This window comes from Psammomys obesus, unplaced genomic scaffold, assembly GCF_907164565.1.
Source record: "Psammomys obesus unplaced genomic scaffold, mPsaObe1.curated_primary_1811, whole genome shotgun sequence".
Lineage (NCBI taxonomy): Eukaryota > Metazoa > Chordata > Mammalia > Rodentia > Muridae > Psammomys > Psammomys obesus.
In genome coordinates this window covers 4,623,351-4,645,685 of record NW_026589732.1, presented here as the reverse complement: position 1 = coordinate 4,645,685, position 22,335 = coordinate 4,623,351, and the positions used below count along the sequence as shown (strand labels likewise).

The 22,335-nt window shown below is 36.9% G+C and overlaps 1 protein-coding gene across 1 annotated transcript in view; it reads left to right on the top strand.

Moving 5' to 3' along the window:
- The window catches only part of Tex10 (testis expressed 10), a 32,911-nt gene that overhangs the window by 6,357 nt on the left and 4,219 nt on the right, over positions 1-22,335 (top strand). Inside the window, exons 5-13 of the mRNA XM_055605274.1 lie at positions 3,699-3,811; positions 6,373-6,611; positions 7,099-7,234; positions 7,762-7,937; positions 9,420-9,597; positions 12,122-12,210; positions 13,046-13,179; positions 18,276-18,296; positions 19,839-20,020. Of these exons, the coding sequence (XP_055461249.1) occupies positions 3,699-3,811; positions 6,373-6,611; positions 7,099-7,234; positions 7,762-7,937; positions 9,420-9,597; positions 12,122-12,210; positions 13,046-13,179; positions 18,276-18,296; positions 19,839-20,020 (1,268 nt within the window). The remainder of the gene's footprint in view (positions 1-3,698; positions 3,812-6,372; positions 6,612-7,098; positions 7,235-7,761; positions 7,938-9,419; positions 9,598-12,121; positions 12,211-13,045; positions 13,180-18,275; positions 18,297-19,838; positions 20,021-22,335) is intronic.

The window sequence follows — 22,335 nt, the reverse complement described above, 5'->3', positions numbered from 1 at the left end:
ACTTTTAAACTTGGCCTATGAGTGAGTCATTCTTCATGTTAGCAACAATAGTATTTTATGCTGGGAAAGCAGAAGCTTGGTTCTCAGCAATTTGTGGTGTAGGCTGACAGTAATGTATACAGCTTAGAAAAATATGTATTTGTAATTTAATGGATCTACAGACAATTCTTGATTTAAAATCAGGTGACTTGAAAATTTTCTGGTTTAGAATGGTGTTAAAACTTACTTGAACAATGACTTTGCACTTTTAGTCTGCCCTTGGATATGGTCTGTGAGGTATTACTACTTTACTGTAGTAAGATAGCCTTTGTATCAGATACTGTTTTCAATGATAGGTTAGTACTATCAGTGTGAGTATATTTAAGGTAGGCTAGGCCAAATTCTGATATTTGGTTAATTAGGTCTATTAAAATACATTTCAATTTAAGGTATTTTCTGCTTAAAATGGGTTTATTAGGATGAAACTTACCAATCAATATTTTCATCTGAAAGACTAAGAAAAATGAAAGTTATGATACTTAATATGGTTTTGGGGCTAGTATTTTCTTCACTTTTAGTGCTTTTGTGGTATTTTTATTTAGAACAGGATACACAAAGTAGACCGTTTGCAAATTCACTAATTGTGCTAGTTTCTAGTTTTGAAATATAATGGATATTTAAAACAGTATGCTTTATCACTTTTATCATTTCAGGGCATTCAATTACATGGGCTACTTTAAGTTTTTAAGACTATAGACTGTTGAAGAACAGACTACTAAATTGAGATACTCTGTAAAACTGATATAAATAGGGCCAGAGAGATGGTTCAGTGGTTAAAAATATTAACTGCTCTTCCTCCTTAATACTTATTTAGTTTTATTTTATGTGTGTAAGTGTTTGCCTACATGGATGTGGATACATGTGCCTTGTAAGTGCAGAGAATAGGAGAACACTTTGGGTTCCCTGTAACTGAAGTGTCAGGTGCTTGTGAGAATCCAGGTTCTTCACCACTGGGCCATCTCTCCAGCCCTTTAAGTACATACTGCTGAGGCCATTAGTTTGGGTCCCTTGGCCAATGTTGGTGTGAGCCACAACTTCACTTCAGATATCTGTAACTCTAGCTCTAGGAAATTTAATGCCTTTGGCCTCGTGGGTACCTGCACTCGTGTATAAATTCACTCACAGACACCCACACATACATCTAATAAAGCAAAAATTTTATGTGGTGGGGTGATCAATTTGTATTGGAATAGTTTGTGTACATACTCATAGTCACACGTATATTTGTGCTATTAGAGATGGAACCCAGAGCCTTAGCTTTACTGCTCAACTAGTCTCAGCCCCCAAATAATTAAACACTTTGTTAGAGTATAATAAATTGGTAAGAAAGAGCTATTATCTTATAAGGACGTATAAAGTTTCATCTGCAGAGTGACATTAAAAGGCATTTAATGTGTTGTATTTTACCATCCCCACTCTTACCCTCTTACTTACCTTCACTAGTAGAATAATAGAATGTTTGGTGACCTGCATAATGGTTTAATCTTTAGGAAGAAGGAAATGGCATTCCTTGACCTTTGAGCACAAATCACAAGGCATAGGCCGAATTTTAATTTTTTATTTTTGTAACTGCTGATGAATTGTCATCTTGATTCAGTGTAGTCTTAGGAGTGCTGATTGCTTAGAACTATTGGAGCCTTTTCATGCATTTGGTTTACTAGTATTTATAACACAGTTTGGAAATTTCATTTGTGTTCAAATATTTTTTTATAATAATGTGAAGCTTTGGTCTTTGCTGCAGAAAGAAATCTCAAGGTACATTACATCAGTATAACGAGTGAAGACATGAGTTTTTATTGGGGTTTCACATTTCTCATATATATGTCTTTAATGTACACCTATTTTTAAGAATGCAAATGAGAATATAATTTAACATTAATATTTTTTCTTCTAGGGTCCTGTGTTGATAGTGTCAGGAACAGGGTTATCACTATAAATGTTTTGTAGTCTAGTTTTAGCAATATTTGTGGCAATATTTTAGTGCTTGCTTCTATTTTCTGTTTCATATTATTTAATGAAAATCAGAATTTGAAACCAACAGGTTTTTTGTTTGTTTTTGTTTTTCGAGACAGGGTTTCTCTGTTTAGACTTTGCTGTCTTGGACTTACTTTGTAGACGAGGCTGGCCTTCAACTCACAAAGATCTGCCTGCCTCTGCCTTAGAGTGCTAGGATTACAGCATGTGCTACTGTGCCCTGCTTGAAACCATGCTTGCAGCCATGTTGTTTTCATATATGTATACAAAGAGGACCTGATTAAGCTCATTATAATTTAAAATTCAAGCCTGGTATGGTGGGATATGCCTATAGTTGCAATATCTTAGGTTATCTGTTGTGATGAAACTCCATCACACACAAAAAAAGTGACTTGGGGAGGAAAGGATTTATTTTGTTTATAGTTCCAACTGAGTATGCATTGGAGGACTTCAGGATAGCAACTTCAGGGCAGGAACCTGGAGGCAAGAGCTGATGCAGAGGCCCTGGAGGAGTGATGGCTTATGCCTTACTCAGCCTGATTTCTTTATAGAATCCAGGACTACCTGCTCAAGAGTAGCACCATCCACAATAGTCTGGGCCCTCCTACAACAACCACTATTTTAAAAAAAATGTCCTACAGGCTTGCCTGTAGCCTGAACTTACAGATGCTTGTGCAGCTCAGTGGATAAAGTGATTGCTGCCTAGGCATGAATGATCTTGAGTTTGATGTCAGCACCCATGTAAAGGCTGCATTGTGACACATGCACTTAGGATTCCATTACTGGGGCAGTAGAGACAGGTGCATTCCTGGGGTTGCCTGCTTGCTACCCTAGCCTATTTGTTGAGCTCCAGGCCAGTGAAAGCCCTTGTTTGGAAAAAAAAAAAAAAAAAAAAAACAAAAAAAAAAAAAAAAAAAACAAGATGAATAGCTCCTGAAAAACAATACTTAAGATTTACTTCTGGCCTCTACATAAGAATGCACATACTACACAACACATAATTCCTCAGTTACACTGGCCACTTTTTTGCTTTTGGAGCTTGGGGATGAACACTAGCTATAGTTTAAGCTCTTGGTAGCCCAGTGTGAGAGATGACTGCTGTAATAGATAGCATATATACAGAATAATACTGTTATTGCAGAAATCTTGAATATTACTATGTTGTTTGGAACTTGGGAGACAAATATGTAAACATCATTGATAAGGTGCTTGCTTGTTCATTGTGGATACCTTCTGGTGATATTGATGGTAAACAATATGGAATGTCAATACTAGGAGTAAAGATGACAGTGAAATAGGATATTAAAAGCATGCATGGAAACCGGTGCTGAGGAACATAGTTTAGGCTGTCAGGAAGAACTCTGAAGATACGGTATTTAAAAATTTAACTTAGTGAAGGAGCAATTTGGAATTTTTCTCAAATCTAATTTACTCTTCTGTCTTAAATAGCCGATAAATGTAAGACAGGAATAACTAAGTGCCACAATGATATGTGAATACAGATTGGATGCTCTAACAATTTACTATGATTTTAAAATTCATTTACATATTATGGCATTAGCAGAAGTACTCTTGTGGTGGGACCTTAATAATTAGATATTGGCATTATTAAATTTCTGCTTGTCTTATTAGTTTCTTTATATTTTGTCTTGTGTGTTTTCTAATCTTAATCTTTATTTCAATAGGAGTCATGGCTTCGAAAGAATTATCTTACTGATTTCAAACATCATTTTATGAGTCATTTTCCATATGCCTTAAAAGAAATAACCAAGCAACGAAAGAAAGAGACAAATAAAAGGTATTGCAGTTGTTTTCCATTGTGGACTTAAAGTGCTTCATATCAAAATTATTAGATAATAGCCTTAACCTACAACTTTATTTACTGTGAGGCATTTGTATCTAAATCTTTATGAAAATAAAAACTAGTAAAGAAAGGCTGATCTTGAACAAATCACTTTAAGCCTTAGGACTAGCAGTCTGTTTTGCTTTTAGAAATCTGTATAGATTTTGTCAGATTATCTAAATAGGAATTAAATAAAAAGCTGAAGCAGGTAGCTTATTAAAGTTCATCTTTTCTTTTCATATTTATACCAGGAAACCGATAATAAAACCAGTATTATCTTGAAAGAATAGAGAGAATTGGAGGAAACCAGAAAGGGTAATAGAAGGTGGAGTTTAAAAATAATTAAGACTAGAAAATATTTAAAAGTCTCTACTTTAAATGAGAACAGATGTGAAAATAGGTTCTGTAATAAAACTTGACACGTTAGTAGAAGCCGGAATAATAAAATTGTAATTTCCCCAAATGAGCAAACAATTGAAAGGGAACTTAAGATCTGTCAAAACACTCTTAAATATATCAAAAGAGACAGATGGAGAAGCACTGAAACTGAGCAGGGTTCAAAGACTTTGATCAAAATTGATAAGGTTACTGATTCCGTGAATTTTGCATAGATTCACTAACTTACTTGGCTTGTTACTATAAACAGGGTATTATAGTAAAGGAAAAGTATTCTAAGGCATATTCTTTGCTTTCCTAGTTAATGTTATTGACAATCCTAAGCAAGTATGTCAGGGTCTAGTTGGGTGCTGATCCCATGAGTTTTTAGGTTTAGTGAAAAGTCTTGCCTCAAAAAGAAAGGTATAGGGCCAGAAGGACCTGGCTCAGTGGGAAAAGCACTTGTCTGATGACTAAAGTTAGATCCCTGGGACCCAAATGGTAGAAGAGGCTAGACTCTTGCATGATGTCCTTTGACCTCCACAAGTATGGCACCTTTGTGCTCACACATGGTACATAATATAAACAAATACATTTAAAAAACAAACACCGTCAAGGAAAGACACCTCATGTCATCTGGCCTCCAAATACATTTTTGGAAGGAGTGTTTTTTACTTGGTGAAAAATGATTTTGATTTTAATATATGGATTATATAATTGGACCATTGATCTTCTTTTGTACTTTTTTGTTTGTTTGAGACAGGGTTTTTCTGTGTAGCCTTGGCTGTCTTGGACCCACTTTGTAGGCAGTGTTGGTCTTGAACTCAGAGATTCTCTCCTGCCTCTGCCTCCCAGAGCTCTGGGATTACAGGCATGTGCCACAGTGTCCACAGCTTCTTTTTTACATTAAAAAAAAGTTTTTATTCTTTGTGAGTTTCACATCATGTATCATAGATCCCAGTCCCACTCATCTTCTTATCCCTTCGTATCTACCCTCTACCTTTGTAACCTCCCCTCCCCAAAAGAAAACAAAACAAAAAAATAAAATAAGACATAAAAATCACCTCATCCTGCAAGTTGTAGTGTGTCACAATGTGTCCTACAGTACACCCTTTTGTCAACACATCTTTACTTGCAAATGTTCATTGCAATGAGTCATTGGTCTGGTTTGATGCCTCTGGCTTCTGCTACACCATCAATACTAGATCCTCACCAGGACTCCTCTCTGATACCCTGTTGTTACCCTGTGTTATGGAGATCCTGCAGCTTTGGATCTACTGGACTGATCCTTTGAAGCACTCCAGCACTTCATAGATGAGGTAGATATTGGGATGGTCCAACTCAAAGCCCTAGGTCTGGATCTGGGTGGAAGCTGAGTTGGGCACAAGCTCTCCTGTGCCCATGCCACCAGGGCCTGAGAGGTATCTGAGTCAGCCTGCCAACTCTCCTGTGTGTCTATACCACCAGAGTGAGCTCTCCACCATTGCCCAGCCAGCTCGCCCAGCACGCAGCCGGCAAAGGTCACGGCCAGCTCTTCCTTTTTCACGCCCTGGATGAGATAGGGTCACACTATGTAGCCTTGGCTGGCCCAGAATTTATATTTATATAGATTAAGCTGCTCTTGAAGGAGACTTGGCTGTTCTCTCAAGTATTGGGATTAAAAGCATAATGCCACAATATTTACTTTATGCATGAGCAAATTATGATAAGAAATTTGTGGTTCCTTTAAAATAGTTTTGAATTGAAGTAAAAGTAAATATTACTATAATGCCCCATCGAATACAAATACTTGCTTTTAAAAAAATCTTGAAGTGAGTTAGGATTTTCAGATCTTAACAAGTCTTGTAGAAAACCTATGAGTCCAGTAACATGTAAGGCATGTCCATTTGCCCTCCATGTAACACTAAGTAATGACCAGCACCATACATGCTGTAATTTGGTTTTGTTTTTCTTTTCTGTATTTTTTTAAATAAATTTGATTGTTTTATTAGCAGAACTATGGCCTAAAGTTCCTCAGTGTTTTGTCATCTTGGAAATTATAAATTCTACAAGGAAAAAAAACCCCTTTTATCCACTATTAGAACTATTTTAAGTGCTCAAAAGCAGCTATTGTTTATAGCTCTGTTTGTATTTGTTTTTAGCATCAAGCATTGCACAGTTCTCTCCAATAATGTAGATCATCTTCTATTGAACTTAACGCTGTCTGATATCATGGTCTCACTGGCAAATGCCTCAACTTTGAAGAATGATTCCAGTTGGATAGAGACAATAAGGAAATTTGTGACGGAGACCCTTAAAGGTGGTGTTAGGCTGAACAGTAAACAGCTGAACAGATTGCTTGGAGTCTCTTGGAGATTAATTCAGATGCAGCCAAACAGAGGTAGGTGGTGCAGGAGAGGAGCTCTGGTTCTAGCATAAATGCTGATTGCCATTACTCCATGTAGTTATTCTGGTTACCTGCAGGCCATTACAAGGCAGCCTAGTTTATAGTTTATAAGGTAGGTGGAAGTTTGGCATGGGCCCATTTTGAAGCAAACTGGTAAAGATGTGCTTCTTGGATGTGCTTATTCTTGCACTGTCTAGCTTAAAATTAAGTTAGTTTTGAAGTGAGTTAATTTTTCCCCCATTCAAATAAAAACTTTCATGTTTGGTTTTCTTCTCATTTACCTTTCTAATACCTTGGTTTTTGTCCTCTTCAGAAAAGTGATAATGTAATGTCTGGTTGCTTTGTCTTCTTGTGTGTCATACTGTTTCGTTGATAATCAGTTTGTGCTTAAGACAGCCTTGCCCCAGGAACAAAGCAGAAGTACTGTGTATGTGTAAGGAGTATCTGTTCATATGCAGAGTTGTCTCCTTTCTGTCCCCAGAGGCTACGGAGAGTCTCATTAAGGCAGTTTATGCACTGTATCAACAGAGGGGCCTGCTTCTTCCAGTCAGGACCTTGTTAATCAAGTTTTTCAGTAAAATCTATCAGAAAGAAGAACTGAGATCTTACAGAGTGAGGTACACATTTTATATTTTTTCTGTATTTTTTGCTGAGTTATTTTGTAAGCTGTGTATGCCAATATGATTAAGTCTTTGGAGAAAGTCTTATATGTTTTAAGCAGGAAATGATTTAAAATGTTATCAAGAACTCTTCATACTCCTAGGAAACTACCCATTATCTGAATGGACTAACCTAATGCAAGGCTGAAGTAATTTTATGGGGGCAGTGTATTAAAGTCATCAGTTTGTTTCATATGTTGTATAGTAGCTAAGACAGGATAAACAGCTCTCATAGACCTAGCTGGTGTTTCTTTACATTTAAAAATCATGTATTTTCTTAATTTAGTGAGCAAAACTGCCACAGCAATGAAAGGGGGGTGCCAGCATCTTACCTGTTTTCAAATTCTTAAATAAATGTGTTAATTGTATTATTTGTAACTTCTATTTTTACATTGAAATAGAAAAAAAATATTAGTTTGACTTAAGTCACTCTCCTTATGCTTGTAAGTTAACATCTTATCTTGTTCTTCCTTGGCCTTTATAAGATACCGAAGCAGAGTGCTATCCCGTTGGCTGGCTGGCCTGCCGTTGCAGCTGTCTCACCTTGGCTCCCGAAACCCCGAGCTGTCCACACAGCTAATTGATATCATTCATACTGCAGCATCACAAGCAAATAAGGACTTACTGAAAAGCTTACAAGCCGCTGCTTTACGAATTTATGGTGAGTGGTTGTTAAGTGGTGGAGGTCAGCCTTGATCTATTCCAGCAAGGAAGAGGGATGTTCAAGGGGAGCTCTTTAGATTTGCCTTTTGGTTCTCATTTAAACAAAATATTAACCAGTAAATTTATTTTTAAGTGTATTAGGATAGTTTTACCTTCTGAGTTCTCCCTACTTGTTTTTTGTTGTCTTACAGTGTAAATATAGTTCAACCCCTTTAAACTTGAGGTCTTCCTATCTGCCTCCAGTGCATGTCCCTCTATGCCCAATTTGACTTTTGACTTTTTTTGCATGTTAATTTATCTTTAAAACTATTCATAGATTTACCTAATAAAGTACTTTGAATTTTTTTCTGAGGCTTTGATTGCAAGATAGTTCTTTTGTTACTTGATCATAATGAATGTCATAGATGACTCCCATACTAATAATCCATTCAACTCTAGAATTGGCTTAACTACTTAGTATTTTGAAAATATTAAGAAAAGCTTATTGGCATATGTATTTATAAAACATTGATAACTTAAATTTATAAGATTTAGTACAGTCCTTAAACTATCATTTTATAATGTATAATTCAGTAATTCTTAAATATATTTTAAGGTGGTCCTTTACTACTGCTACATAATTCTAGAACATTTTAATCACTCCCAAAAGAAACCCTGTTTTTATTAGTCATCCCTTAGTCTTTCTAAAGGTTTTTAAAATTATTTTTAATTATTAGTCTATATTGGGTTTATGCCTATGAATACAGGTGCTCTTGGAGACCAAAGGTATCAGATCTCTCTGGATCTGGAGTTAGAGGCAGTTGTGAGCCACCTGATCTGGTCCTTGGAAGAGCAGTCACATGCTCTTCTCCTCTGAGCCTTCTTTCCAGACCCTCTGGACATTTATAAGTAGGATTATAAATAAAGGTCTTTGTGCATGTCTTCTTTTTCTTAGCATAATACTATCAAGGTTCATAACTGTTATGACAGATACCTAGTACCTTATTCTCTATTTCTGCTTTGTGTTGTTCCAGTATATTAGTACCACTGATGGACATTTCCATGTTTTATGGGTTGTACTGTTAAATATTGAACACAGTTGTGTACATGTGAATAAATGTGTACACATGTGGAGCCAACATTAGGTTTGCTAATTAGGTGCTAAATTAAGTTTATGCTGTAATTATTAGTGAAAATGCTCGTGTTTTACTGTTGTGCTTTGTTCTTAATCTGTTTTTATCCCCATCAAATTTTTTTGAAGATCTTTTTATGTTGTAAAATTAATAGTGTCAATAAGACTGAATAATTATGTCCAGTATTTTTATTAGACAGCTTAGTAAGCCATACTTGATGAAAAACTTTCGTATGTAATTGTTAAAATTGAAGTTCAACATAATTTGACAACCTTGAATTCATTGGAAGTCATCAAGCTACATAAATAATTAAATCTGTGGTTTGTGTATCTTTTATAGTTGAATTTCATATTTACCTACCCCACTAGATCCTCAAGAAGGCGCTGTGGTCGTTCTTCCTGCAGAGTCTCAGCAACGTTTGGTTCAGCTTTTGTATTTTCTACCCACTCTGCCTGCTGATTTGCTTTCTCGGTTAAGTCGGTGCTGCATTATGGGAAGACTGGGTTCAAGTTTGGCTGGCACACTTATTGGGATACTGTACATGAGGTATCACTGTGAAGTGAGCTTTTTTTTTTTTTTAAGTGTCTTTCCCCCTCTTCTCTTATGGGATAAAAATACAGAAGTCTTTTTTTCTTTTGTATTTTGAAAACAGGGCTTCTCTACATAGTCCTGGCTGTCCTGGAACTCATAATGTACATTATTCTGGCTTTGAACTCACAGAGATCCTCCTGCCTCTTCCTCCCAGCACTGGGATTTAAGGTGTGCATGTACTACCACACCTGGCTTTAAAAAGAAAAAAAAAATATTCACATTGCCAGTGTTGAAAATACCTTTCAACACTTACTGTTTGAATCATTAATTGATCCCCTGCCACACCCCGACAGCCAGAATTTCTCTGTAGCCCTGGCTGTCCTGGAACTTTCTGTTGATCAAGCTGGACTCTAACTTAGAGATCTGCTTGCCTGTGCTTCCCAAGTGCTGGGATTAAAGGTGTGTGCCATTATGCCTAGCTATCATTTGCTTCTTTTAATAAGCTTATATTTGGCTATTTTGAATTTCAGTGTAGTTCATAACTGCCTCACCTTTATAGCAAGAGCTATTCACAATTACTTTTGAAAATTCAAGATTTATTTATATGTATGCATTAGAATTGGTTATGTTTTTAAGAATTTGGAGCATTGATTAGTTTCCTGTGTTTTTCTTTGTTAGAAATAGAAAAAATTCGGTACTTTATTGTAAGCCCTTATTAAATGTTAGTCCTTTGAATTTTTTTCTCTGCAGTGCTACTATGTTATCTGTAACCAAAAGTAATTTTTCTTAATGGCTTCTATCAGAGGGCACCTGTTCCTTTGCTTCATTCAGTGTCTAAGATGCAGTTAAGGCCAGCTTTACTGAACTTGAGTCTCTGGAAAGTATGTTTAATACTCATCAGTTATAGTTCTCTCTGGTTCAACAGTAAAGGACGAGCTCAACAGTCTTGTTTAAATTACTTTCCTCTGGAGATTTGTAGTGATAGTTGGGAAATTGAATTAATCTTCAGTACTGACAATAAGGGTTCATGATCAGTAAAAGCAGATTAGTACTGGGTGGAGCTCAATGGTACAGTGCATGTTTAGGCCCTCTATGATAGGCTCCTTGTTTTCTCCCTCTTCTGATGTCTTGTCTCGTTTGCCTTTCTGAGTGAGGATTGATCATCTTATCCAGGGTCCTCCTTGATTAGCTTTCTTAAGTGTACAGATTTTAGTATGATTATCGGATATATTTAATATCCACTTATGAGTATCACTTATGAGCATATACCATGTGTGTCTTTCTGCTTCTGGGATACCTCACTCAGGATGATCTTTTCTAGATCCCACCACTTGCCTGCAAATTTCATGATTTCTTTGTTTTTAATTGCTGAGTTGTATTTCATTATGTAAATGTCCCCCAATTTCTGTATCCATTCCTCAACTGAGGGGCATCTGGATTGTTTCCAGCTTCTGGCTATTACAAATAAAGCTGCTACGAACATGGTTGAGCAAATGTCCTTGTTGTGTACTTTAGCATCTTTTGGATATATGCCTAGGAGTGGCATAGCTGGATCTTGTGGAAGTGCTATTCCTAATTATCTGAGAAAGCGCCAGATTTCCAGTTTTTGTAGTTTTGATCCCAGATGTTTTTGTTAGTAGGTTATTCCTTGTGTGAACGGCCTCATCATCTAGACATTGTTAGTGCTCATTTTTTCTCACCTTTTAAGGGGGATCCTTAGAATTGCTGCCTGTAGTTTTTACCATCCATTTACAATTTTTTAGAATTTGATAACTGCTCTCCTCCCCCATGCACACCAGTACCATTCTGGAATGTACACAGTGGTTAGAAAACAACCCACTCATGAATAGGGGTGCCATGTGGCAAATCTTTGTAAGAGTATTTGAGATGATTGATAACTACAGTGACTGTTTGCTGTCAAGTTCTAATGTTACATCCCATAGCCTTTCTCACTTCTTTCCCTTCTGCCCATGGTTTGGTTTTCCTTTGTCATTTTTGCATAATTAGTAGTGCTGCTCCCTCTCAGTGCTCTGGCATGGGTAAAGCTGAGACTTGCGCTCCTCATTTGTTCTAAGTCAGACTTTAAATGGACCTTCTACTTCCAGCCACTGGGTGGCACAGTTGCTTCCTATATATGTTAGTTATAAGAGGATGTCTTCTATCAACTCTTGTCCCTCCTGCTTTTTGTTCATGTCAAGTTCCTGTGATATTCTTCCATAGATATCTACATGTTGCTTTGAATGATGTATGAGAGTGCTTATTTAGTGCCCCTCCTCCTATTTAACACTATTAATACATAGAAATGTAGGCTTTGTTTTCTCCCTTGTGATGAGGTTGAGATTTAAGGTATGCACCACCATACCTGGCGAAATGTTTGTCTTATAGTGGTTAGGAAAATGAGGACATTTAAGTAAATTAGAAAAGCCTGATTCTGTCTGGCATTTATGCAGTTGTCTCCAGCCCTCTAGCCCCCCCCCCCCCCCCCCCCCAAAAAAAAAAAAAAAAGACAGACTGGTAATAGTTCTTTTGTTTCTTATAGATCTTCCTTTTCTGGATGGAGCCACTCGGTTAATGACTGCTTAATCACTGATGCAGACTATCTCAGCTTCTTATTTTCCATAGTTACAGGTAGTCACATTCACTTGCCAAGTTAAAAAGAGAATATACTGCTATGTTACGATAACACACTAGTTTCCTTAGACCATCCTCGTGGAAATATGGTGGTCTGAATGTGAAAGCAGTTAGCTTGCTGGGCAGTGTCTGGCAGTCTTAATCATTCTGAGAGCAGTTAATCAGGAGGGTCATTGGCAGATTCTGTGGGTTGGACTAAGTATGATAGAGCCAAGAAGGACATCAGAATTACGTTAGGTATCCATGTTCAAAGTTTGTGGTTGAATCCACCATCCCACTCCCCAAATAAAAAACTTAGAGCAAATAAGAATAATTGAAAAACATTTGAAGGGCTGTTGTCTAAGAACATACAATGTTTAATTTATTTGGAATGGAGCATATTGTTGCCTCTCTTTGTTCATTTGCTTTTATGTTTTTTGAGACAGGTCTTCCCTGTGAAGCTTTGGTTGGCCTGGAACTCAAGAGATATCCCTGCCTCTGCCTCCAGAGTGCTGGGATTAAAGGCACATGCCACCATGCTCCACTTATTTTCTTTGCTATAACTTACTGTTAATTGGAATGATTATGGCCCTTTTTTAAATTTCAAGAATAGTAAAGCTCCCAGTGAACATGGTAAAAGTGTTTTTTGCTGTGTTTTAGATTGGGTCAGATTATATCCTTTGCATGTATATGTAATGTGAATTTTATGGGGTTCTGGTACTAGGATTTAATTCCTTAAGACACTTAACGTTGCAGTAATACAACAGGTTAACAGAGAAGAGCTGTTACGGGTGTTGTGTATTACTGTTCTGCAGTTTATTTTTTAGCTGGCTCTCTCTGTCACCTCCATTAGGGTTTTCAAAAGAGGAGTTGGCCTGGCTTCAGAACCTTCGAGGAGTTCCTCATGTCATCCAGACATCGCTTTCCCCCGTGCTTCTGTACCTTACAGACTTGGACCAGTTTTTACACCATTGGGATATAACAGAGGTAATAGTGCACCCAGAAGGAAATTGTTCATTCCTGCTGTCCTGTTTGAGTCACCAGTGTTGGCCTTGTACTGGTGACATGTGTGAGATGATGCTAGACACAGAGCATGATTGAGAGAGGCCTTCCTGCTGGAGAGGACAGCTGTGCTTGTGGGCTGAATCCCTGTATTTTCAGGTGGGGGAATATGCATAGAGCTTCATGGTAGGGGATGAGTTTGTTTGACTTAATGAGAGAACTAAGTAGGGGTTGGCGTTTTTAAAATGAGTTGTTAAACAAAAATTACTCAGTAGTTTCTTTGATTTTAAAAATTGATGTGTAAGTTATTAAAATTAAACTTAAGGAAAAAGAATTCTTCCTTAGGTTTTGATGCCAGTGTACAAAACTTGTTTACAATTACTTAAAAGGAGATTCCAGTTTATATTTTGTATCTTTTATAAACTACTTAAAAACATAGACTGTTTAAATAACCAGTGTGTTCGGTATTTGTTAAGGAAATCTTCAGAAATATTAAATTTTGCAGATACCTAATAAACTTACAAGTGTAGTAAATCTTACTAGCATGTTTCAGTATTAGTGAAAAATGCACATTGAAACCATATGTTTGAACTAAGTTGTTTTTGTTTGTTATTTCAAGACAGTTTCTCTGTATTCCTGGCTGTCTTGGACTCGCCCTGTAGACCAGGCTGGCCTCAAACTTAAGAGATCTGCCTGCCTTTGCCTCCCAAGTGCTGGGATCAGAGACCTGTGCCACCACTCTGGGGGTTTAAAAAACACATTTTAACATGGAATTATAAGGATCGTGTTTTATTCCAAAAGGCAAAATTATCTTAAAAGGTTATTAATAGAACTACCTCCAAAAGTCACAGATATTATTGGTAAGGTTTTTCGTGTGTGTGTGTGTGTGTGTGTGTGTGTGTGTGTGTGTGTGTGTGTTTAAGATATACTCTGCCTGTAAATAGCTCATGCTCTTCTTAACCTCAGACCCCCTGAGGTTAGGATCACAGACATGGGTCACTCTTCATTTCTTAATTAACATTTGTCTCTGTTCCTGTGTCTTAGAAGGCTGTATTCTCTGCTGGCTGATGACTTTAATTATCTGAGAGGTGTTTGGCTGGGACAGTCACCTTATTATTTTCTGTAACACCAGGTGTCTAGGCCATACGTATTCTGCCTAGATCTGTCCATGTTCTTTACCAGGGCCATCTCTAAGTTTAGGTAACAACCCAACTCTTCTGTTTGGTTGTTGCTGACTTCTGTCTTGACCTTACTTGATGCTGGCCAGAAGGCTAAGTTCATACCAGTGACATTTATCCTCTACAACTCACAGTTCTTAGTATTGTGCTTTTTTTTGGATTTTTTGTAAATACTGGCTTTTAAAAAGTGAAAAGGATTAAGGGGAGCAGGGGCAGTTTCCGACATGAACCCGCTTGCCTGTTCATTGATTACTTCCCCCTGGTAGGGCTACCTAACCAGCCCACAAAGGAAGAGGATCGAGGCGGGCATTCCTGATAGGCTAGGGTCAGACAGTAGGGTAGGAGGACTCCCCTTTTCAGTGGATTAGGGTAGGGGAATGGGGGAAAAGAAGGAGGAAAAGTGGGACCAGGAGGAGATGAGGGAGGGAGGGAGCTACAATTTGTATATAAAGTGAATAAATTGTAAAAAAAAAAAAAAAAGGTTTGAGTTGTGTTTGGGCTATATAGAGCTTATCTCAAAAACCATGTTTTGATGGTTTTGATAGGATAAGCCATTTTGTTATTGAAATTTTATTTTTGGCCAGTAGGAGTCTGTGGTTACTGGAGCTCACTGACAACCATCTCTTTATAGACATTATGCTGTTGTACTTTCTATTAAACTTGTACTTCTCAGATCTGAAATAAATTGTTATATTAAAATGTTTTTAAAAAAGTGAAAAAATGAAATAGTGAAAAGGAATAGTATAACTAACGCAATAAATATATTTATATATAAATATTTATTTATTTATTTGTTTGTTTGTTTGTTTTGGTATTTTGAGACAAGGTTTCTCTGTGTATCAAGCCCTGGCTGTCCTGGACTTGCTTTGTAGACCAAGCTGGTCTCTGCCTCCCAAGTGCTGGGATTAAAGGCATGTGCTGTCACACCCGGCTAACTAACCTAATATTTAACAGTTGAGATTTACTTCATAAGAGATGACAGGAGCTAAGAAATCTTTCATTCTTAAGGCCTTAATTTAGGAATTTAGACCTAGATTTAGAAGCTGGGTTTCCTAATAATTTGTAGTAATTGTCATTTTTAAGATGATTCTGGTATATTTAAAATATCATTTGACACTTCAAAAAAAGTATTTTATGGAGATTAGTGGGTTAAGATTCCAGGCATTGGTTTGGCAGTGTCAGTTTGGTGAGTTAGACCTTTCTGGCTTTGTTTTCAGGAAGCTTTGAATTAAATGGTGATTTTCTGTACTTCTCTGGTTTCTAAAGTTTTTAAATATGTATATATGTGTCTAATATGTGTGACATATATATTAAAGCATATCATCTTTGTAAAGCCACAATCTGTCATGAAAGTGTGATCAACTGTTCCTGAGGTGAACATTTGGCATGGCCATAGACTATGTTGTAAGGTTGCTGTCTCTGAAATGTTAAGTCATAAATTGTGGAAAATTAGACTTAAAAATTTTAGTTTTTGAAGCTTTTTTAGCAAAAGTCAGTTTCAGCTTACAACTTTGTTGTATTTTAACTCCATCTTCATGTGAATGTATTTGAAGTTTACATGATCTTAGCATCTTAGGTGTAAAAATTTTATTTTTCTCATTTTGCCAAGTTATCAGTAGATTAGAATTCTTTATTTGTGTTGGGGTAGTGTTATCTGCTAGATGGAAATGACGTTTTTACTGAGGCTATTTGAGAATAGTATTCACAAAATAAAGTTTAGAAAGACAAAATAAATTTACAAAATAAAATTTAGAAAGCGAAGAGTCTTTATTCCTTCTGAACACACCATCTGTGTGTGTGTGTACACATACTTTTGGTTTTCTCTTTTATAAAAATAATACTGTATATGGTAGTCTGGACCTTGTATTTTTCACTTAGTGTCTTCCTGACCATTAAAAAGTAGTGCATTGTAACAGTAATTAACAGAGAAAGGTCCCAAAAGGAAGAGAATTCTGGAAAGTATAGCTTTCTCAAATGGAGAGTCCCTTTTTCCAAAAGTCTAGTAACAGTTTTAATTTGTCAGTTTTTAAGATACTAAATAGTTACAAAAGGCTTTTTTGTTGTTGAGTAATGCTGGGGTTGGGTCCCAAGTTCTTTAGCATGCTAAGCACACTGCAGCACTGAGCCATCCATATTCAACCCAGCCCCCAAAGAATATATTTATTTGTTATGGATAAGCAGAAGTGTAACAATTTCAGGATTTTCTTACAGTTATTTATCTTTTCCAGTAGTATAATGTCCTAAATTTTATCATATTTGTTTCTTCATAGTTTTGCCATAACTAAGTAGCTAACCGTGACCTATTCAGTTTTATGTGTTAAACTTTTTATAATTTGCTTGTATTAAATAGGCTTTTTTTTTTTGTGCCATGATTTTTTTTTTTTTTTTTTTTAGCAATTTATTTTTCTTTTTATGTATGTGGGTATTTTGCTTGTATCTGTGTCTGTAGTGCCAGAAGAGGATGTCAGGTCTCCTGGAACTGGAGTTACAGACATTTGTGAGCCACAGTGCAGTGCTGAGAATCAAACTCTAGTCCTCAGAAAGTGCAACTGAATCTCTTAGCCGCTGAGCCCTTTCTCTGGCTCCCTACTACAACATTTTATTGTAGTAAAATTCCTTACTGTTTATCATATTTTGCATATTTTTAGACTCTTACTTTATCTTTATGTGTATAGATATTTTGGTTACATGTATGTCTGTACTTCATGTGTGCCTGGTGCCCTTCCCTTGTAGCCCAGACAGGGCATCAGATCCCCTAGAACTGGTAGTGAGCTGCCAAGTTGGTGCTGGATGTTGAACCTGGATCTTCTGGAAGAGTAGTCAGTGCTTTTAACCCCTGAAGTATTTCTTCAGCCCATCTTCTGATTTTTTTGTTTTTTGTTTGGTTTGGTTTTTGTTTCTGTATAGCCCTGGTTGTTTTGTAGACCAGGCTGGCTACAAACTCAGAGCTCCACTCTTTTGTCTCTTGAGTGCCTGGTAGAAAGGCACATGCCATCATGGCCTGTGCTTTGGTGGTGTGTGTTTGTTTGTGATCATTTATAGGTTTATAGATTTTTGGAGGTGGGGTGGGGAACCGGCAACCATTATTCCTCCAGGAGTTTTCATTCCTTCTGAGTCTGGAATTAAGACTTCTCAGTGCTCTCTTTCTGGTAATCACTAATTCTTTCAAAGTTTTTTCCGCCCTTCTCAATGTATTTGTGTTTTGAGACTCTTTTTTTTTTTTAATAGTATTATCGGTTTTCATGTCTTTATAATGCATCTTAAAATTGACCTAATAGTTTTCTAAGTTGTGTTGTTTTCGTGAACAGCGAGTCCTGTGGTCTAGTAGGGTGTTTCTGCTGAGGTTTCGGCAGCCTGCATGAAGTCTAGGGTTTTGGATGCTTGCGTTGCCTCTGAACTTCTGGGAACTGATGTAGCCTCTGGGATTCTGTTTACCAGGGTAGCCGGTGGGGTTTCTGAATATGGATGTGGAAGTGAGGGAGGGAGGTGGTTCTGTTGGGGACAGCTGGGCAGGCTCTCATGGTATGCATTTTCTACTAAGTAATTAGAAGGCTTTTGTTAACTATTAGATCCTGCTCTTTGGGCTTTTCTGTTGTAGAAATATAGTCTCCATCTTCCTAAGCTATTTAAAAACTAAATGCTTTTGTAGATAACTTGATTGATGTGGTATTGTGTTTGTGTTTATGATGTCTGTTTGATCCTTGTCACCTGTTTAAAGTCAAAGTTTTGTTAACCTGTTTGTTACTAATGGGTAAAGTTGGTTTAAAAGTTGTGTTGATCTTTGTTGTTTTTAATTCTTAAAATCTCTGATGCAGTTACTGTTTTGTTTTCTTTTTCTGACAGGCAGTTTGCAAGATGTCAAAGCTCTGGCTTCGGGCACGAATAACCAATAAACTGTGACAAACTGCCATCAGTAAGCATTTGGTAAATATCCTTAGTTTTGTGTTTGTTTGTTTTCTTAAATAAAATGCTGTTTTCCAGGAATCTCATGGCATGATGTGGTAAGAACTTCTGCTGGCTGTTGATACTTAAGTTATGTCACTAGGGGTGGTGTTGGGGAGTGAGTAGAGGGTGGGGATGCATTCTTTTCCTAAGACCTTATTTTCTGGATTCATAAAATGAGGGACCTTAACATTGAAACTAGTTGCTTCTGACTTACTGTCAGTAAGTGTGTTTGGGACCCACTGGACGGATGGCTTGTGGTTTAAAGGTGACATTATGGGGCTTAGCCATTGGAAGCAGTGGGCTCAGCTTGGAGACTGACTTCTAACCATTGGCATTAAGTTCACATTTGTATGCCTCCACCAGGGCTTTAACTTCCTCTAATGTTTATATTTTTACTTTGGAGCTTTAGAATATGTTTAATTACAAGGGAGACCTCTTAAAATGTATTTTTCTAGGGACTCACTTTTTTGGTTAATGTTACAGTCCTGTCCATAACCCTTTTCCTCCTTTAAGATGAAGTTACCCTTGAACTGGAAGAGACTGCTCTGTGAATTCTAAGTGCCCTTCTTTCCTTGCTATCAGACTTCCAGTTCTTACTCTCTATTGTCAAAGCTATATACCTTTTCTTTCTTTTTTTTTTTTTTTCTGGCTCACCAATCCCAAAGGGTTTTTGCTTTCCTGTTCCCACATTTGTGGTAGGAAAGAGTTAACAATTCCAGATAATCTTGGCCTCCATTTTCATGCTACCCTTTGGAGGAGGTTCCTAATAACTCTTCAGCTGTTTCCAGATCTCTGTCCATACAGTTACAGCTCGTATTCAACCTTCCTGACAGTGTACTCCTGTGGTCCTGAATGAGTTTACCATAATGAACCTTATCTAGCTTTCAGGTTTCTTTCCAGTGAGTAGTTGAATGTTAAATATAGTACCTCTTACTGATTCCTGTGGATGCAGTTTCCTTATTTGTGTCTAAATGGCTGAAGGTCAGAAGGCTGAATGTAAAAAGGGTTCTATTTTAGCATGTAGAATAGAAGGTGGGACCCAATGAACAGTCTTCTATTTTGAATACTTTTAAGAAATAACTGTGATTGTTAGGATCAAGACTTTTTTGGATGTGATAAAAAAAGCATTCCTTTAAGTAATGCTGTTTCTGACCAGTGATGGATGTAGTGTTTAAAACTTGTAGATGTTTGCTCCATGAAAGGGATGCAGTGCATGGATTGCTTCAGTAATACTACTTAGGCCTGGCTCTGGCACTGTGCTGGAGTGCCTACCTATTGGTGAGTTCCTGAGCCCTGGTTTCAGTTCTCAGTGCCTCACACACAAGTTACTTCTTCATGCAAAGTCTTTTTGTTTGGAATTAACTTGTCAGTAAAATTGGGCCTTAAAGTGCAGCAGGTAGCAGTTACATGGATGCTAATCTGAGATGGCCTCACACACATGCTCTAGTTAACACACTTTGCTTTTATTTGGGGGGAGAGGGTTTTGTGAAGAGGTAATTGATCTCACTTTTGTCCACTTAGGTTGGGTTGACCGTAATTCCTGACAGCACAGCTGGCTGTATATTTGGAGTGATGTGTAAGCTTCTGGATCATACATGTGTAGTTAGTGACAGTCTCCTGCCATTCCTGGCTTCTTGCTGCTACAGCCTTCTTTATTTTCTGCTTACTCTAGAGAAAGGGGAAGCAGAACATCTGAAAAAGAGGTAATATTTATTTTATTTTTCAATCTTAATCTTTTCCCTTCTGTTTCTCTTCTCCCTAAATAAGAGTGGAGAAGAATTAGATTTTAGAACTAGTGTAAATTCATTTGGTGGGCTTGTATAAGCTTTGGTAGTTTTGTGTGTGTATTATGAATCTTTTGTGTTATAGCAAGAATTCTTAGGGATTTTAACTTTTTTTATTATGCTACAGAATTGAAAAGTCAGATGGTATTACAAAGTTTCTGGAGAGCTTTTTTTTTTTTAAAGATTTATTTATTTATTATTGTGTGCAGTGTTCTATATGCGTGTACCCCTGCACTCTAGAAAAGTGGCACCGGATCTCACTATAAATGGTTATGAGCCACCATGTGGTTGCTGGGAATTGAACTCAGGACCTCTGGAAGAGCAACAGAGCAATCAGTGCTCTTAACCTTTGAGCCATCGAGCGTTATTATAGGTCCCACACCAAAAAATTTTAACTCTAAAGACACGAACTATAGTACAGTTTTTAGTTGTTTTGTTTTTTGAAAGCTTCAATAGAGCTAGTCAGGGTAGAATTTTAATTTTGGGATTTAAGAAGTGTTTAAAATGCTGAAGTACTTTTACTCCTATGTGATATTTAAGATAGAATGTTGGAAGAGTCTACTATAGGTTTAAAGTGTTTTCATGTTTACAATTTCATTGGTGTACTTGTTGAATCAGATGAAAAAAGTCTGATAAGTAAGCAAATAGAAAAAATAAAAATAATATTATTTTACCTTCTGTTAGTGTTTTAACGTGTGCATTTTCTAGTTTTTCTTTGTGCTTCATTATTTGCTATGGCTGTGGATTCTTTTTCCAGACAGTCTTGCTGGCCTCAGCCTCAGAATCTTGTGTCAGTTTCTTAGGGTTGGCACTGCAGGCATGCACCTTCATGCCTGTGGCCTCTTCCTTCGAACTTGTAAATGTCCTGAAGATGCAGCTATATAAATTCCATGGCTTAAAATAGTAATAACAAACTGAGCCATCCATGTAATGCATTCCTGGGCATATGTATAGACCCACACCACCTGCACACAATACACAGTGGAGGTCTTGGCTTCTTCTGTGTGTATCTCAGTCACTTTAGTGTTGATAGGTGTTCTGGCTTTTTAAGTAGTGGTTCTGTGTATGTTTGTGAACAGTATTAATTCTGTTCTTCATATTTGAGGATTTGATAGGAATTATCTTGTTCATATTTTTGTCTTTTTGGTATCAGTATTATCTGTGGTCGTTTGTGTTGATTCATTTAGTTCTATTTCATTTGGTTTTATTTCTCTGTACCAAGTTAAGCATCAACAAAGTTCTTTAATGGGTTTGATAGCAAATTCAGCTTTTCAGGGCCATAAGCTCTCTGCTGTAGGTACTTAGCACTACTGTATAATGTGAAAGCAGTAGTAGAGAATACACAAATAAATGAATGTGGCTGTTTCCAGTAGAACATGGTTTACAAATAAAGGCTGTGGTCTGGGTTTGGCCTGCTCTGCAGTTACTTTGATCTGTAGTATTCTCTTCTGTGAATATGTTAGAGCTTGTCTCATTATACTATTTGTACTTAGTTCACATTTTTTTCCCATTAAGACACAATTCTTTCTAAAATGACTATTTCACTGTAATATTATAAAACCGATACATAGTGAATGTAGAGTTGGTGTTATCTAAGGTTTTATAACATCCCCACTTAGGACTTCACTTGTAACTGCTGTTTGTCATAGTCTGTTACTTGAAACATAAACCCTTTTTATTAAACAGTCTTAAGTTTCAAAGATCTTTGGAGCTTTTAAATAAAGGAACATTTTTACTTTATGTGACTAGACTGGACAAAACTGAGTGTATGTAGTAATTTGTTCCCCTTTAAAGGATCTTTGTTCTAGAAGTCTCACTTTGTGCCATGGCTGGCCTGGAACTGGCTACGTATACCAGGCTGGCCTTAACATCACAGAGATCTTTGATTCCCATAGATTAGCTTGAAAAGTCAGGCTTGAGCAAGCGGGGGTGACAGTGTGCTACTGAGCCTTGAAGATACTGTTCTTTCTTTTGTCTCATTGGCTCTTTGTTACTAATGAAAATCTGCTGCTTGCCTAGCCACTTTGTTTGTATGAAGAAGTTGTGTTGTAAATCAGGATGTATTCTTCCATGGCAATAGGTTTGAATCCACTAGAAGACTCAGGATCTTTTTCTTCATTCTGGGAAATTTTTAGTTATTTTATTGCTTTCCCCCATTGTTTCTTCTTAGTTTTTCTGAAAATTCTATTTTAAACATAGGGAGGTGTTTATTTATTTTTGTCTTTTACCATCTT